Source organism: Bombina bombina, chromosome 2 (genome assembly GCF_027579735.1).
Source record: "Bombina bombina isolate aBomBom1 chromosome 2, aBomBom1.pri, whole genome shotgun sequence".
Lineage (NCBI taxonomy): Eukaryota > Metazoa > Chordata > Amphibia > Anura > Bombinatoridae > Bombina > Bombina bombina.
In genome coordinates, this window is record NC_069500.1 from 1,183,791,117 (window position 1) to 1,183,810,769 (window position 19,653).

Here is a 19,653-nt window from a genome sequence, read left to right on the forward strand (position 1 = left end):
GTGTAGGGGGATGTAGATTGTAGGCAAAAGAGCAGTTTACTTTGTGACAAAGCCCCGCCAAAAGCCCTTTTAAGGGCTGGCAAAAGAGCTGTTACTTTGGGGCATGCCCCGCAAAAAGCCCTTTTAAGGGCTGGCAAAAGAGCTGTTACTTTGGGGCAATGCCACGCAAAAAGCCCTTTTCAGGGCTATTTGTAGGGTTAGACTTAGGTTTAGTGGTAGGGATAGTTTAGTATTTTAGGGGTTGAATAATTTAATATAGATGGCGGCGGGGTAGGGGGATTAGATTAGGGGTTAATAATTTTAAAATAGATAGCGGCGGGGTAGGGGCTCACTTTAGGGGGTAGGTAAGGTAGATGGCGGCGGTGTTAGGGGCTCACTTTAGGGGGTTATAGATTTAATATAGCTGGCGCCGGTTTAGGGGTTAATAACTTTATTAGGTAGCGGCGGTTAAGGGGTTAATACATTTTTTATTGTTAGGCTAGTGAGGGGGGATAGCGGATAGAGGGTTAGACGTGTCGGGCTATGTTAGGGAGGCGTGTTAGACGTGTCGGGCTATGTTAGGGAGGCGTGTTAGACAGTGCGGGTGATTTAGACTTTAGTCAGGTTTTGTAGGCGCCGGCAGTTTCTAACGTGCCGCAAGTCACTGGCGACGCCAGAAATTTGTACTTGCGCAGATTTCTGGACATCGCTAGTTTGTCAGACTTACGGCACGTTAGCATCTGACGGCGACATATATGGGATAGCTCGAGTTGCGAGCTGAAACTGCGGGCGACGCTGGTTCCCTCGCTTGCGCCGCAAACTGCGATCTATATCGGATCGCGCCCATGATGTATAGAACTAGTAAAGACAAGTCCTCTGTCATTAAGATTGAGATGCTCCACAAAATGGTTAGCGGAAATTTACACATGTAAATGTAACAGGTTTGCCATATTTTTTTATTTTATATGTTACTTTTGGACAGAATGATCCTTACTGTGCTCTCTGATAATCTGTTTTTCAATAAAGTCTTCGTTGTTCATACATTGTACTTTAATAATCATTGCAACTATCAAAATATGTTGTTTAATATTTTAAAAAAAGTTTTAGAACATCCTAAACCATTTCTAGCTTGGCTAGTTTGTTTAAAATGTAAAAACTTGAAAATATATGCAATGGACATTTATACATTTGTTAAACCAAATATTTTCAATGTTTAAAATGTTTCCTCATTTTCCTGAACAAACATGTTAATGACGAATGTCAAAGGTGTGTGTGTATAAAAAGAGAGGGAAGAGAAAGCAAAAGAGAGGGGGGAGAGCAAAAGAGAGGGGGGAGAGAGAGCAAAAGAGAGGGGGTAGAGAGAGCGAAAGAGAAGGGTAGAGAGAGCAACAAAGAGGGGGGAGAGATAGCAAAAGAGAGGGGAGAGAGAGCAAAGAAGAGGGGGGAGAGAGAGCAAAAGAGAGGGGGAGAGAGAGAGCAAGGGGTGGGACCGCTGTACACGGGCTTTATGACTAGTATATACAGTATATATATATATATATATATATATATATATATATATATATATATATATATTGGAAGTATACTTTGCAAACAAATAGCAAGTGCAAATAATTATAAATACACATGCAGAATGGCTAAGAAAACTATCCGCATATTACTATGTATATAATAAAAAAGCCATAGTCTGGTTCCGATCCATCCTGGGTTAAAGAGTAAGTGTCCATGTTAAAGAAAAATTTCTCAACTTTCACCTTTCCTCTTATCAATAGTACTCTGTAATTTTGTGTTGATATTATAGAAATGTTTCTCAGCTCTCAAGATGGTTTCTGATTGCAGTAAAAGAGCAGGAAGACTGGAAATTCCATACTGTAATAAGAGAGAAAGAAAAAAAATCAAACTTAGCCACATGAAAATACTGGTCAGTCTATTTTACTGAGAGGTGCACATGATTTTAAAGGGACAGTCTACTCCAGAAATGTTATTGTTTAAAAAGATAGATAATCCCTTTATTACCCGTTCCCTAGTTTTGCATAACCAACATGGTTATATTAATATACTTTTTACCTTTGTGATTACCTTATATCTAAGCCTCTGCAGACTGCCCCTTATTTCAGTTCTTTTGACAGACTTGCATTTTAGCCAATCAGTGCTGACTCCTAGGTACTTCTACGTGCATGAGCAAGTTATCTATATGGCACACATGAACTAGCGCTGTCTAGCTGTGAAAAACTGTCAAAATGCACTAGGATAAGAGGCGGCCTTCAAGGGTTTAGAAATTAGCATATGAGCCTACCTAGGTTTGGCTTTCAACAAAGAATACCAAGAGAACAAAGTAAATTTGATGATAAAAAAAATTGCATGCCCTATCTGAATCATGGAAGTTTAATTTTTACTAGACTGTCATTTTAATCAGTTTTTATTATGCATATAGAATAAGTTCTGTAAATTAGTAAGAATGACATAAGAATCAACCTGTGTATTTTTACTACAGACTGACATACTGTGCATGTATTCTAATATTTTCCAGTTCTCATCAATGATAATTTGGACATACTATTTGCAATGAATAAAAATGTAAATGCTAGACCACAATGAGGCTAAATAGACATTAGCAGTGAGGCAATGGTGCAAACACGTACTGTTTCTTTTGACTCAGGGTTTTCAAGCTTGTGCTTCAAATAACTTCCTTGTAGCTGCTGAAGGTTGGTTAGGAACTCTCTTGCTTTCTGTAAAGAGGACTTTTTTTCCAGAAGCTCTGAATATTCTTTCTGAAGCTGTTTAAGTTTTGGTTCATTCCTGGAAAGGATGTAGAAATGGGTTTTCTTAATGATCATCGTTCTATAAAAATACACTTTTTGTGTCAAGACTTCCGTTTAATATGCTGCTTAATCATTTTTCAAGGGATATGGAGATATGGTTTTAATAGCAATACTGTTAACTTTCACTGAAACATTTTTAACATTTAAAATGATTCATAAAAACTGTGGTTAAGCCAAAAAACAAAACAAAAAGGGCAATCTGTTTCCGAGGTTTACTTACATTTGTTCTGAATGCAACGCGTTCTATCTTACCCACTGAGTGATGTCTGCAATCAACTGGTGTTTATTAAAAAGAGCAATTATATATAGGAAGTGCTTGGTATAATGAATCTGAAAAATCTGTAGGAACTTAGGTATTTCAAGTTTTGAAAAATATATGTTATAATATTGTCACTTAGAAATAATGACAACGAGAGCAATGTTCACAGAAAAAGCTGCCAGCCGGGTGGGGGAAGTGTAATATTATATAATTTTCTGCTGTGCAAAGCATAAATTAATTGCATGATTTAACAAATGTATTTAATAATAATTTGTGCAATAAAAATTAAACATTTTTAATATTAGCAATGTTAAGCTTAGTACTGGCTAAAATTTTAGCTGGGTGGTCAGTAAAATCCCGGTGAACCCGCTAAAAATGTGCTGTGGAGAACACTGGTGAGTAATAAGCAGTTTAAATAAATTTTTATTGAAGAGTTTCAGTATTACAGAAATAAAAAATGTACGTCCCAGTAACGGGTTCAACATTACTACAATTCAGTAATATAAGTTTTTGATAGTACAATCTTTACAGAGTTGATACATAACTTTTCAAATAATCCTTACCAAACGTGTCATATGGACACATAAAAGAAAGGTTGTTGCCTATCCCGCTCCCACAAGCTTTCCTCCTACAGTTCCAAAACCTTCTTGAGGAATATATATGGCAGGGAACTAGACCGAGGATTAATAGGCAGACTATGTATAAACCCAGAGAGGGGGGCGGACTAGCCCTCCCAGACATAAAGCTTTACAGAAAAGCCGTGATTCTACAGAGAGTGGTTGAGTGGTGCCAGGGAAACCCACAAAAAGACTGGATTTCTATGGACAGAGCGATCCTTCAGGTCAGTGACCTGAGGCCTTTGTTGTGGATCAATGGTAAATACAGACCCTCGCAGATAGAGGGGTTCCCCCTCTTGGAGGAGCTATTCACCACATGGGATACCACATTGCGCACTGACTCCCACATTTCCACCCCAGTCTCACCTCTTACGCCCATTTTTGGCAACCCAGACCTACCTCTGCAGTTCAGGGCGCCAGCGGAACGGAGCACCCCCTTTATTAATCGGGTGTCTAGCCTAGTCCATGGGGGGCGACTAAAATCAAACAACAATATAATGCTGGACTCCCCGGACCTCCCCCTGACATAGTTCTCTTACTTACAGATAGGCCACTTTATCAACACCCACAAACACAAACAGCAGTTGTTGAGGGACCCCTCCCCTTTTGAGTCTTTATGTATTCAAGGTAATGTGGCTGGGCATCTGGTCTCCCTCATCTATACTCTACTCCTACAGCCGAAAGATAGCCCACTTCCAAACTACACAAGAGCATGGCACAAGGAGCTGGGCTCCGAGCTTTCTAATGAGGATTGGCAACGGATTTTCCGAGCCGTAAAATCATTGTCGGTCTCTGCCCGTATGCAGGAGTCACATTATAAATTCTTGAGCCGGTGGTACCTTACGCCGACTAGGCTTAAGACAATTTATCCAAGAGTCTCTGAGAAGTGCTGGAGGGGGTGCGGTGGCACGGGCTCGGTACTACACATTTGGTGGGACTGCCTGCTCCTACTGGACTTTTGGTCTTCTGTTTGGCAGGAGATTCAGAAGTTGTTGGATATTGACATTCTGAAACTCCCAGAGACTCTGCTTTTCCATTTCCCCACCAAGGTGGAGAATAAGGCGAAAAAGAACCTTCTAATGCTGATGTTGTCGGGGGCTAAGAACCTGATACCTCAGCGTTGGAAATCCCCCCAAATACCTACCATTGCGGACTGGAGACAAAATGTGCAGAGTATCCTTCTTCTGGAGAAATATCACTATGTTAAGACTGCGACAATGGGAGCATACACAGAAATGCTATTGCTGTGGGAAGGTGTCGGGACAGAGAGAGGTTAGCAGGTCCTGTGGCTTATAATAGTAGACCGTCCTGGAGTGTTGTACGCCCTATGCCTTTAAATGTATTTATTTATTTAAATTTTTTTTTTTTTTTCTTCTCCTGATTTCGCACTCCCTTCCCTCTTTTCTCCGGATATCCTTCTCTTTCCCTCTTTTCTCTTGCTTGCCCCCTTTTTACCCATCTATACCCTACTCTCCCTGGCCTCCCTGAATGTGTATATGCTGAGAGGTTAGGGAAACTGGAACACAGGCACTGAGCGGCAAGCCGGGTAATATTTAATATTTAATATGTCTGTATATCTTAGACTTGTATTGTCTATGTCTGTTTTAGTCATCTAAGCATCATGTCTTTGCTGTAAAAGACATGTCATTAGTTGTTGGAAAATTTTTGAAAAATGTAAGTGAAGAGCTAATCATTACTCCTGATCTTAAAGGACATTCAATTGCTGGTGGATTGCTGTATTCATCTACCCCCAGCTTGGGGACCCCGAGTTATTGTAGTCTCGCAGACTGTTAAGCATATCTACTGTCAGAATTGTACTTATTGATTTTCTGTAAATTTCTTTTTCTCAATAAAGCTCTTTTGAAAAAAAAAAAAAGAAAGGTTGTATCAACCATATCTGTTCCATCGCATATGAATTCAAACCTTTAAGAGATAGGTCTCATATTTTAGTAAAATAGATGAATATATATATACACACGCATTTTTAAAATATAGCTTCCCACTGTGAAAAAGAGATGTTTCACTTTAACCAATTATAATGTGGCAGGAAGGAAATAGAGTTTGAATCAAGTTATATTATATATTGGAAACATATATGTACAAATATTATAAAAGAAGCGGTATGTTTCGAGGGAAACCATGCAGAGAGTCTCTGGTCATAATCAGAAAATACCAGAGTACGCTATCAGAGGAGGGAAGGAGACTATCCATTTAATAAAGCTAAAGTGCTCTTATAAGACCTGTTAGCAGAGAAGGGTTACTAGTGTGTTTATTATGGTTAGAATCCATATTCTATGGATTTGTTGTTATATGGAGCATGTGAGTCCAACAGCATATGTAAGGAGTATATAGTCATGAAGTACAGTTTTATAATGTAATCTATGCAGTGATCTGCTATTGGATCAAATAAAATGTTAAAAAGAGTGTGGTTTTTCTCTATCTCATGTGATTAAACCCTGCTGACCGGGTATGGGCCCTATACCCATCAGCAGGTGGATCGCATCAAAAATTAGTTATCTGTTTTTAAGAGAGAGAGAGTAAAAAAAATAACTGCAAAATTAAGAAAAAGGTTGAGTGTGCAAGTTCGTATCTTACATATGATACACATTTTCTTAGAGCGTACAGATAGATAGCCACCATCTAAATAATGATAAGTTAGAGCTATATACATGAAAATGGTAGGCATATTATACATTTTACTTGCCTATATTAGCATAATTAGTGATCAAATCATAGAAAAGTACCCTCATGACGATATTATTCAAAACCCAAAGGAGTCAGGACTCTTAAGTGGTAGATATTTTAGGACTAAAGCTAGCCTATATATCTAAGTCTCCAAATCTGAGAGTAGCTTCAGAGATCCGGTCGTTACTGGGTTGGCCACATATGTGCTTAATATAAAGTCAAGAGAGGCATGGAATCACCAGGGAATAGGACAATGAGTGATAAGTAACAGATTATAAACGTATGCTAATATTCTGGCGATGACCAAGTGGATGGTACACTCAGCATTCAAGCGTGCATATAGAGGTAATAGTATTTAACTTTCACATCAATTTCTACACTTGTGTAGATCCCTATTGTATCACCTATTCTAATGCACCGTCAATGTTTTTAATATAAAAATAACCATTGGGATAATCCACAACAAGGACACATGACTGAATGTCTAGGTAATGGAATATATAAACATATAGACTATCCAATGTTGTAGCCCCTTAAGTATGTTAGTATAGAGATACAGCACAATATGCAAAATTTCCATTGGATGTCACTTAGAGTCAAAATGTGAAAGGTATAAGATGTAAAATAAAAGCACATCCACAAAGATAACCTGACATCCTGCTATAACAGGGAGCTAATCAAGAGGTCTAGCTGTGTGATATAACATTAATATAAATTCCTAGGTATAATAAGAATTGAGTTGAGGCAATCAGATAATATATATGCCTATTGAAACCCTCTAAAAAGTTAAACAAGTAAATTATTAAGGCAGCAAGCAACAAAATGATATAATAACAATTATTAAAGTAAGAAAAGGTGAAAGGTCTACTCAAGATTCCACTTAAATATTTTACCAAGAGACTTCCGGTTGACGGCGTGTTAAGATGGCTCCAAGTATAATCTCTAATTTTTAGCACAATTGTGGCTACATCTTTTGCCATCCATCTCTCCATTGGCAGTTTAGGTGCCCAGGAACTTTTGTGGATCAGGACATTTCATCTTCTGGCCACCGAGGAGTCAGATAAGAATTTTAAAGCCGTTAGGCATTTACTCTGCAACGCATCATAAAGACAAGATGGCGAATATTACCAATGCCATTTCTGTGCTTCTCTTACCATTGTTTGATAATTTACTATTATCACTGGAAAGCATATTACAAGACTCTCAGACCAATAGAAGACCAGTATCTAGCTCAGAAGTTGTGGAGCTGACACAGAATCTACCAGTTCTATACAAAGCCGATTATTTCAAAGAGATCAGCGGTAAACATCAAGATCTCATATGTATGGGCATCTCTGCGATAGTTTCTTCTGAAGCTCCCCAAGCTGACAATCCGACCACAGCTAAATCAAAGAATGCCCCCCAGGATTATATGCAGGACCCCGGGCTGAGAATCGTAACCGCACAGTATTACCCTTCGCCAATGGGCAAAACTTTTAAGGGTGTTCTTGCAGGTAATGGAGTGAAGATTCTGGATGACTATTTCGTGGGAAGGAAGGGAGGTCCGTCTCCTATACTGATTAAGCCGGACTCAAGAAATATGGGGCCAAAACAGTGTTTAACTCCTCAAGAGTACACCGGGGACTGCACTATTAGCATCAATTTGCCTACTTCCCACAAAGCCATACTTCTTAATAGCGTCACTAAGACTATGGAAGTCAAACAGAATACGGCTCTGTGTATAGAACTCCTTCAGTTCATGGATCCTTGCTTATTGTTACTGAACTGTCATTGGCGAAACCTGTGTGTAACATCAGCTATGGACTTTGTCCTATTGCTTCCGAGACTGCACCCGACGTATTTATTCCTACACAAATTAATGTTACTGATATGTCTATACCCAGTTGGGCTTGCACTTCACACATTACTACTTAAAAAAATGCCAAGCTTTCCTGAGCTCTGCTTGCGCATAATCCGCATAGGGGTTGGTTAAGTTATGTGTGCAGTTCTTTCCTAACGTATTTGTACTTTAAGGCATGGTGAGTTGGATAATGTTTATATATTTTATAATAATAACTAATCATCATTGTAGTCCTGTGTGCTGCTTGATCACATTTAAATGTTACACAATATAAATAGATTGGTGCCATTTGTAGCACACATTCTCAGAAGGTGGATCACGTTGAGCTCATGCTTTCTCCTAATGCGACCAGATGCCTTTTTACTCTGGCTTACAAGCACTGCCTCTGACATTAGCTTACGGCTTGAAGTCAGCACACACCGACAGATTTTGCATAGTGTGGTAATATTTGGGACACAGTTAGTTTTAGGTCACCCCATTAGATTTACTTAAAAATAGGAGACATGAATGGGTCACATTTAAACATCCCACATCTTGCTATTTTGGTGGGTTTACACTGCTATTGACTTGATGTTCCTTTTAAATCTCCTCATTCTGCTGATACCCTCACATGTTCATCTTACACATATTAGTTGGTTATGCTCAGTGGTTCTGCCTCTCTTCACTCTATAATATGTGCTTTATAAGTGGGATAACATTTTGTCCTTTGATGGAAGAATATTCTAACTCAGCCCCATTTCTGCAAAACTGCTAACATCTTGTACGAGAATCACACTTTGAACAGGTTTTTGTTGTTCTGTTTGTTTTGTGTTATTTTGTTTGTTTGCTGTTTTATGTTATAAAAATGAGACACAATGGCTCTTCCCCCATGGCTTAGAAACGACTTATTATATCCATTCCTAATGTTGTATACATAGACAGAATTTATCTATATGGATTCAGGCTTAATTTTAGAAGAATCATACAGAGGACATCTGGTATTGGTATATTCTCACAGGTGTAATGTGTGTATCCTTATGCCATCTAATTTTTCTTATGTTGCTCCTGTGATCTGCGAATCACATCAGTGTATTGTAGATCTTTATGGGGGAATTAAGTGTATAACTGTATATTGCATTTATCTCATGTCTCTCAATAAAAAGAAATTTAAAAAAAAAAATATTTTACCAAGTTATTATAAAGTAGTATCATCACACAAGTCTCAGGTTAGTTGAACCACCATTTTTCAAGCCTTAGGGCTATCATGTTAAAACAGGACAAAAGTCTTGTGTGAGGAGCAGAAGATGAGGTCATCAACCCACACCAAATCTTGGAAACGTCTCACCAGAAGCCACCATCTGATGCGTACTCGAGATTAGCATAGCCACAAAGATTTCACAGCAGTGAGCTGTAGAGGAGAAATAGGTGGTCCTTAATTGTCCCTGAGGTTGATCCACTAAACTACATCCAGCAGTGACAGCAAAAGATGCAGTCTCAGGGTCAGGACATATCTTATAGGTAAGCAGGTAATCGTAATGCTGAGTCCCTCCAGGCAAGTCCATAGGGGAGTTAACAATCATTTCTGGTCCCGTCGTTAGTGCCCTTGCTGCTGCGGTAGTAGCAGCTGTAAGATCATCCTTCCGATCATATAAATAGCATAGGTCCTGCTCCTGGGGTTTAGTCGCATTCTCCACAGCACTGGCACTGCGAAGCAGAGGGAGAACTTTCAAGACATGGCAGATATCTGTGGTTGTTATGCGCGCTGTGTCCAAAGTTAGGTTTGGTAGTGAGCTATGATCTCTCATGGGACATGTTGGCTCGTTAGGCAACCTTAATACAGGGTTCATAGCAGGACTAACCTTTACTTCTTTTTCTATAGGTTTGCATGTATCGCAGATTAGCCTCTCTCTACAGTGATAGATAGTAGCGTCCACTTGTTGGAGGGAGCTAAAATGGTGGAACAAAGTCCAGGAAGCTGGTGTATCGATGTAGTTGCCCTGGTAAATGGTAGTGTCAGTATTTTTCAGATTAAAAAGCGATATACCGATTAGCCGCTCGTGCAGGCTTGTCATCTCTTGCCGCCGTTTCCTCACAACACTCACATAGTGCCAGCGCTAGGTTGGAGAAGTGATTGTGAAGGAGCTGCACCACAGCCAACCCCCAGTCATCAAAGGCCTCCATCATGGCTATACTTCTGACACACAGATCCAGGAATGTCCACTCGAGAGCTCCCAAGGTCTCCAGTATTTCTATGTATTATAAGGATCCCCTTGTAATGTTTATAGGTTTTTTCTAAATACAAATAAACATTTTTGTATCATGTTAGAGCCAGGAGCTCTTCACACGCACGTCTGATTCCTTTGGCAGTTGGCTCCGCCTCCAAATAAGCAGTTTTTATTCACCTCTCTGTCCCCTTTTAGGTTTACTCAATTTAAACAATGTTTTTTTATGAAAATCATGATAGGCTAAACAAAATCTATACATATTTATTCAGTTGTGTGTTTGTTACCATGACAGTATTTCTCAGACTTTTTTGGATCAATACCACTACTAGGTAATAAAATATAACCATATCCACAGATTATGTTTTATTTTATTATCACACTTCCTATGCTTGTGAAATATCCTATTTCTAGACTGTGGCACACATAGCATGATATTAGCCACATGACATCATAAGTCATAATGCTGAATAGCTTTAATATGGAACACAGCAGTAAAGTGCAATTCTACTACACAAATCCATGTACTGTGCCCATGTGCAAAATGTGAAATATTAAAGGGACATGAAACCCAAATTTTTTCTTTTCTGATTTAAAAAGAGTATGCCATTTTAAACAACTTTCTAATTTACTTCTATTATCTCATTTGCTTAATTCTCTTGACATACTTTGCTGAAAATATCTAGATAGGCTCAGTAGCTGCTGATTGGTTGCTGCACATAGATGCCTTGTGTGATTGGCTCCCCCATGTGCATTGCTATTTCTTCAATAAAGGATATCTAAAGAATGAAGCAAATTATATAATAGAAGTAAATTGGAATGTTGTTTAAAATTGTATTCTCTACTTGAATCATGAAATAAAATATTTGGGTTTAGTGTCCCTTTAAGCACAAGAAACATTTAAAGAGACATGATACACAAATGACATGCTACATGCTCTAATTTGCTAGAACATGTAACTGCTGCATTACAGACCCACCAAAGGGGTTAAACAAATAGTCAAAGTTCTCCTCAGTAGTCACACACATTGCAGCTCCCAAGCCGTAAACCACCAGTGAGCCAATTAGAAGCAGCAGCCACACACACCAGCCAGGGACCAGCAGTTTCCATCTCAGAAGTAGCAATGCTGGGGGGGTGACCACATATCTAGAATTAGTAATACAAACACGCTCTACTGAATTACAGCATGTCATTTTTCCCATCAGAATGTCATTTTAAAATAACATCTTTCTGTATAATCTACATTAGCACAAGTATAACACCACACAGAACATAAACACAAACGTACTCTATTATTTCATCTCTCACTTCAATCAAATGTTTTCTCTTCTTTCCAATTTCCAGCTGCATCTGTAAATAGAATGTCAAAAAATACATAACACAGTTATAACAAACACTATTCACATCCCTTTGCCTTTACTAATTCCCCCCTCACACAACCCTCGCTGATAGATCTCTGTGCCACTGTTATCACTAGTTACCAAAGCACTTTTAAAGACACAAAAGGTTGACATCTTTAATGGCAACACTGAAAAGGGGTAATGGGCTGAGAATGAGGTTTCTGTTGGTTAACTCTTTAAATCTAACAGACACACCCGACATTGATAAAACATAATTTATGCTTACCTGATAAATTCCTTTCTTCTGTAGTGTGATCAGTCCACGGGTCATCATTACTTCTGGGATATTACTCCTTCCCAACAGGAAGTGCAAGAGGATTCACCCAGCAGAGCTGCATATAGCTCCTCCCCTCTACGTCACCCCCAGTCATTCGACCAAGGACCAACGAGAAAGGAGAAACCAAGGGTGTAGTGGTGACTGGAGTATAATTTAAAAAATAACTGCCTGCCTTAAAAACAGGGCGGGCCGTGGACTGATCACACTACAGAAGAAAGGAATTTATCAGGTAAGCATAAATTATGTTTTCTTCTGTTAAGTGTGATCAGTCCACGGGTCATCATTACTTCTGGGATACCAATACCAAAGCAAAAGTACACGGATGACGGGAGGGATAGGCAGGCTCTTTATACAGAAGGAACCACTGCCTGAAGAACCTTTCTCCCAAAAATAGCCTCAGAGGAAGCAAAAGTGTCAAATTTGTAAAATTTGGAAAAAGTATGAAGCGAAGACCAAGTTGCAGCCTTGCAAATCTGTTCAACAGAGGCCTCATTCTTGAAGGCCCAAGTGGAAGCCACAGCTCTAGTAGAATGAGCTGTAATCCTTTCAGGAGGCTGCTGTCCAGCAGTCTCATAAGCTAAACGTATTATACTACGAAGCCAAAAGGAAAGAGAGGTAGCAGAAGCCTTTTGACCTCTCCTCTGACCAGAGTACACGACAAACAGAGAAGATGTTTGTCGAAATTCCTTAGTTGCCTGTAAGTAAAATTTTAGGGCACGAACTACGTCCAGATTGTGTAGTAGACGTTCCTTCTTCGAAGAAGGATTTGGACACAAAGAAAGAACAACAATCTCTTGATTGATATTCCTGTTAGTGACTACTTTAGGTAAGAACCCAGGTTTAGTACGCAGAACTACCTTATCTGAATGAAAAATCAAATAAGGAGAATCACAATGTAAGGCTGATAACTCAGAGACTCTTCGAGCCGAGGAAATAGCCATTAAAAATAGAACTTTCCAAGATAACAACTTTATATCAATGGAATGGAGGGGTTCAAACGGAACGCCCTGTAAAACGTTAAGAACAAGGTTTAAACTCCATGGCGGAGCAACAGTTTTAAACACAGGCTTAATCCTGGCCAAAGCCTGACAAAAAGCCTGAACGTCTGGCACTTCTGACAGACGTTTGTGTAACAGAATAGACAGAGCTGAGATCTGTCCCTTTAATGAACTAGCGGATAAACCCTTTTCTAAACCTTCTTGTAGAAAGGACAATATCCTAGGAATCCTAACCTTACTCCAAGAGTAACCTTTGGATTCACACCAATATAGGTATTTACGCCATATCTTATGGTAAATCTTTCTGGTAACAGGCTTCCTAGCCTGTATTAAGGTGTCAATAACTGACTCAGAAAACCCACGTCTTGATAAAATCAAACGTTCAATTTCCAAGCAGTCAGCTTCAGAGAAGTTAGATTTTGATGTTTGAAAGGACCCTGTATCAGGAGATCCTGTTTCAGAGGTAGAGACCAAGGTGGACAGGATGACATGTCCACCAGGTCTGCATACCAAGTCCTGCGTGGCCATGCAGGTGCTATTAGAATCACTGATGCTCTCTCCTGTTTGATTCTGGCAATCAATCGAGGAAGCATCGGGAAGGGTGGAAACACATAAGCCATCCTGAAGTCCCAAGGTGCTGTCAGGGCATCTATTAGGACTGCTCCTGGATCCCTGGATCTGGACCCGTAACGAGGAAGCTTGGCGTTCTGTCGAGACGCCATGAGATCTATCTCTGGTTTGCCCCAACGTCGAAGTATTTGGGCAAAGACCTCCGGATGAAGTTCCCACTCCCCCGGATGAAAAGTCTGACGACTTAAGAAATCCGCCTCCCAGTTCTCCACTCCCGGGATGTGGATTGCTGACAGGTGGCAAGAGTGAGACTCTGCCCAGCGAATTATCTTTGATACTTCCATCATTGCTAGGGAGCTCCTTGTCCCTCCCTGATGGTTGATGTAAGCTACAGTCGTGATGTTGTCCGACTGAAACCTGATGAACCCCCGAGTTGTCAACTGGGGCCAAGCCAGGAGGGCATTGAGAACTGCTCTCAATTCCAGAATGTTTATTGGCAGGAGACTCTCCTCCTGACTCCATTGTCCCTGAGCCTTCAGAGAATTCCAGACGGCACCCCAACCTAGAAGGCTGGCGTCTGTTGTTACAATTGTCCAGTCTGGTCTGCTGAATGGCATCCCCCTGGACAGATGTGGCCGAGAAAGCCACCATAGAAGAGAATTTCTGGTCTCTTGATCCAGATTCAGAGAAGGGGACAAGTCTGAGTAATCCCCATTCCACTGACTTAGCATGCATAGTTGCAGTGGTCTGAGGTGTAAGCGAGCAAATGGCACTATGTCCATTGCCGCTACCATTAAGCCGATTACCTCCATGCATTGAGCCACTGACGGGTGTTGAATGGAATGAAGGGTGCGGCAAGCACTTTGAAGTTTTGTTAACCTGTCCTCTGTCAGGTAAATCTTCATTTCTACAGAATCTATAAGAGTCCCCAGGAAGGGAACTCTTGTGAGTGGAACGAGTGAACTTTTCTTTTCGTTCACCTTCCATCCATGTGACCTTAGAAAAGCCAGTACTAACTCTGTATGAGACTTGGCAGTTTGAAAGCTTGAAGCTTGTATCAGAATGTCGTCTAGGTACGGAGCTACCGAAATTCCCCGCGGTCTTAGTACCGCCAGAAGAGCACCTAGAACCTTTGTGAAGATTCTTGGAGCTGTAGCCAATCCGAATGGAAGAGCTACAAACTGGTAATGCCTGTCTAGAAAGGCAAACCTTAGATACCGGTAATGATCTTTGTGAATCGGTATGTGAAGGTAAGCATCCTTTAAATCCACTGTGGTCATGTACTGACCTTCTTGGATCATGGGTAAAATTGTCCGAATAGTCTCCATTTTGAATGATGGAACTCTTAGGAATTTGTTTAGGATCTTTAAATCCAGGATTGGTCTGAAAGTTCCCTCTCTTTTGGGAACCACAAACAGATTTGAGTAAAACCCCTGTCCCTGTTCCGACCGTGGAACTGGATGGATTACTCCCATTAACAATAGTTCTTGTATGCAGCGTAGAAACGCTTCTTTCTTTGTTTGGTTTGTTGACTACCTTGACAGATGAAATCTCTCTCTTGGAGGAGAGTATTTGAAGTCCAGAAGGTATCCCTGAGATATTATCTCTAGCGCCCAGGGATCCTGGACATCTCTTGCCCAAGCCTGGGCGAAGAGAGAAAGTCTGCCCCCCACTAGATCCGATCCCGGATCGGGGGCCCTCAATTCATGCTGTTTTAGGGGCAGCAGCAGGTTTCCTGGCCTGCTTGCCCTTGTTCCAGGACTGGTTAGGTCTCCAGCCTTGTCTGTAGCGAGTACCAGATCCTTCTTGTTTTGGAGCAGTGGAAGTTGATGCTGCTCCTGCTTTGAAATTCCGAAAGAAACGAAAATTAGACTGTCTAGCCTTAGGTTTGGCTTTGTCTTGAGGCAGGGCGTGGCCCTTACCTCCTGTAATGTCAGCGATAATTTCTTTCAAACCGGGCCCAAATAAGGTCTGTCCCTTGAAAGGTATATTAAGTAATTTGGACTTAGAAGTTACATCAGCTGACCAGGATTTTAGCCACAGTGCTCTACGCGCCTGAATGGCGAATCCGGAATTCTTAGCCGTAAGTTTAGTTAAATGTACTACGGCTTCCGAAATGAATGAATTAGCTAGCTTAAGTATTCTAAGCCTGTCCGAAATGTCGTCCAGCGTAGCTGAACTAAGGTTCTCTTCTAGAGACTCAATCCAGAATGCCGCTGCAGCCGTGACCGGCGCAATGCATGCAAGGGGTTGCAATATAAAACCTTGTTGAACAAACATTTTCTTAAGGTAACCCTCTAACTTTTTATCCATTGGATCTGAAAAGGCACAGCTATCCTCTACCGGGATAGTGGTACGCTTAGCTAAAGTAGAAACTGCTCCCTCCACCTTAGGGACCGTTTGCCATAAGTCCCGTGTGGCGGTGTCTATTGGAAACATCTTTCTAAATATCGGAGGGGGTGAGAACGGCACACCGGGTCTATCCCACTCCTTAGTAATAATTTCAGTTAGTCTCTTAGGTATAGGAAAAACGTCAGTACTTGTTGGTACAGCAAAATATTTATCCAACCTACACATTTTCTCTGGTATTGCAACTGTGTTACAATCATTCAGGGCCGCTAACACCTCCCCTAGTAATACACGGAGGTTTTCCAGCTTAAATTTAAAATTTGAAATATCTGAATCCAATCTGTTTGGATCAGAACCGTCAGCCGCAGAATGAAGCTCTCCGTCCTCATGTTCTGCAAGTTGTGACGCAGTATCTGACATGGCCCTAGCATTATCAGCGCACTCTGTTCTCACCCCAGAGTGATCACGCTTGCCTCTTAGTTCTGGTAATTTAGCCAAAACCTCAGTCATAACAGTAGCCATATCTTGTAATGTTATTTGTAATGGCCGCCCAGATGTACTGGGCGCCACCATATCGCGCACCTCCCGAGCGGGAGATGCAGGTACTGTCACGTGAGGCGAGTTAGTCGGCATAACTCTCCCCTCGTTGTTTGGTGAAATTTGTTCAATTTGTACAGATTGACTTTTATTTAAAGTAGCATCAATACAGTTAGTACATAAATTTCTATTGGGCTCCACTTTGGCGTTGGCACAAATAGTACAGGTCTCATCCTCTGAATCAGACATGTTTAACACACTAGCAAATAAACTTGCAACTTGGAAATATTATTCAAGTAAAACACAATGAAAAAACGTACTGTGCTTTAAGAAGCACTGAAAGATATATAACAGTTGAAATCAATAAACTTTGAAAAACAAAACACAATTTAGCAAAGGTTTGTTCCCATTAGCAAAGAAAAACTAACCCTGATGGCATAAAAAAGTTAAAGAATAAACGTTTTTTATCACAGTCAACTATAATCTCACAGCTCTGTTAGATTACTTCCCTCAAACAAGCTTTGAAGACCCCTGAGTTCTGTAGAGATAAACCGGAACATGCAGGAAAAAACAATGAGCTTCTGACTGAAATTTTTGATGCGTAGCAAAAGCGCCAAAAAAAAAGGTCCCTCCCCCTCACACACAACAGTGAGAGAGATCAGTAAACTGTCATAATTAGATCAAGCAACTGCCAAGTGGAAAAATAGTGCCCAAACATTTTATTCACCCAGTACCTCAGAAAATGAAAACGATTTTACATTCCAGCAAAAACGTTAAACATAAATTAAGAGTTATTAAAAAACCTGTTGCTTTGCAATTAGGCTAAAGTCTTATATACACAGTGTAATTCCAGTGAAGTACCATTCCCCAGAATACTCAAATGTTAAATATACATACATGATATTATGTCGGTATGGCAGGATTTTCTCATCAATTCCATTGTCAGAAAATAAAAACTGCTACATACCTCTTTGCAGATTAAACTGCCCGCTGTCCCCTGATCTGAAGTTTACCTCTCCTCAGATGGCCGAGAAACAGCAATATGATCTTAACAACTCCGGCTAAAATCATAATAAAAACTCTGGTAGATTCTTCTTCAAACTCCACCAGAGAAGGAATAACACACTCCGGTGCTATTAAAAAAAAAAAAAACTTTTGATTGAAGAAATAAAACTAAATAAAATCACCATAGTCCTCTCACACATCCTATCTAGTCGTTGGGTGCAAGAGAATGACTGGGGGTGACGTAGAGGGGAGGAGCTATATGCAGCTCTGCTGGGTGAATCCTCTTGCACTTCCTGTTGGGAAGGAGTAATATCCCAGAAGTAATGATGACCCGTGGACTGATCACACTTAACAGAAGAAATATGTGACTGGCCTATTGAGTTATTTAGAAGTATTGTTTTTTATTCCCCTTTATTGAGAAATTAAAGAACAATATTATGACAAGCAAAAATAAATAATGTATCTTAATAATATATCAATTAAAAGCACATAACAGTAATATGTTGTACTCAGATCACTCAATAGATCACACTCGTAATTCAGAAGTCTATTAGTCTTATAGACTTGTATATTTGTCTTCATTTCAATAATATAGACAAAGGATGACTAATTTGGTGAAACAAAACGAAGTACGTGTATGATTTCTATTTCTTATTTGATGAAGGCTGGGTGTTGCTAAACGGCTTCTTTACAGGAAGCACAAAGTGTAGAAATACATAGGAGGTGGACAAATCTCTCTGAAGAGGGGAATGAAAGACTACAGAGCAGCACAAATGAAATACTAGATGAATAAGAAGACAGGCACCATTCAATGAGAATGTCTTGCCCAGGGCCCTGCAAATGCTAATGATGCCCCTGCTGATGAATCCAGTACTTGTGCATTTATAACAGAGGTGGTGTAGACCTTGTAAAACAACTATAGGTGCATATAATGGTGCACCACAAAATGACGTATGATGCTGGTATAAAAAATGTGTCTCAGCACTGACAAGCAAACTGGTGAACAAAAACTGGAGTGGCGCCTAAGCATAAATTGTCATGAAAAAACTGGTGGAGAACATCAGTGCATGACAAATGTGCTAACAACAATACTGCATATGGAAGCATAAGTATACACATGGCATTAGCACAAGCAGAGAACAAACGTCCCAGGAGTCAGTGCATAATATAAACTGATTGCTTGATCACCAAACTATCTAACTTTCTGCCCTGTCCAGAGAACAGAACAAAACAAAGGAGGAAAGAGTTTATGGATTTCTACTCCCCCCTTAAAGGCCAACAACTCTATGTTGGGGAGGGATATAATCTAACAGTGATAACACTAGAAATATGAAACATTATATATACATTCCCAGTGCATCAATACCATGTTTTTCTTAAATAACAGTTTTCATGACAATGGACATTGTGCCTTAAAAGGACCAGTCTATGTTGCTGGATTTCAACATATCTTTGTAGATTAAACTATAAAAAGCATTTTTATACTTAGATTTTTAAAATCCGCTGCATATTCTGGTAGAACAAGCTTTTTAAAATTTCTAAAGCTTTCCTTGTCCTCCATGATTCTGTGGGTGGCCAAGAAAACTGCATATACGTATATGCGGTTTTCTTGGAAAACTCATGCGCATTAAGTGCCGCTGACGTCACCGGCAACCTGAGACCGTGCTTTGTGTGTAAAGCTTTACACACAAAAAAAGCGTGCACGGCTCCTCGAAGCAGAACAGCACCTGTGAAAGACTATCAACAGTCAGTACTACTAATACTAGTGTCCAATTAGCATAATGTGATAATGCTATTGTTCTTTCTCACACACTGTGATAGGGCCACAACTTTTATTATTAATATTATTTTCTTGCCAATGGCATGGAGAGTCCACAAGTCCATTCTAATTACTAGTGGGAATTCAACTCCTGGCCACCAGGAGGAGGCAAAGAACACCCCAGCAAAGCTTTAAGTATCACTCCCACTTTCCATAAACCCCCAGTCATTCTTTGCCTTGTACATCAGGAGGATGTGCGAAGATGGTGTCTAAAGATATTTAATCCTTTTATGGGTAGTTTCCCTGCAAGCAAGGATTGGGGCTATGTTGTGTCCATGTAATCCTCTTTAGTAAG

General features: G+C 40.2%; 1 protein-coding gene across 1 annotated transcript in view; it reads right to left on the bottom strand.

Annotated features, from left to right (window-relative positions):
• Positions 1-1,526: 1,526 nt before the first annotated feature.
• CENPU (centromere protein U) overlaps positions 1,527-19,653 on the bottom strand; it is a 150,300-nt gene continuing 132,173 nt past the window's right edge. The window contains exons 12-14 of the mRNA XM_053703875.1: positions 11,692-11,753; positions 2,622-2,778; positions 1,527-1,848 (exon numbers count right to left, since the gene is read on the bottom strand). Of these exons, the coding sequence (XP_053559850.1) occupies positions 1,723-1,848; positions 2,622-2,778; positions 11,692-11,753 (345 nt within the window). The 3' untranslated portion in view covers positions 1,527-1,722. The remainder of the gene's footprint in view (positions 1,849-2,621; positions 2,779-11,691; positions 11,754-19,653) is intronic.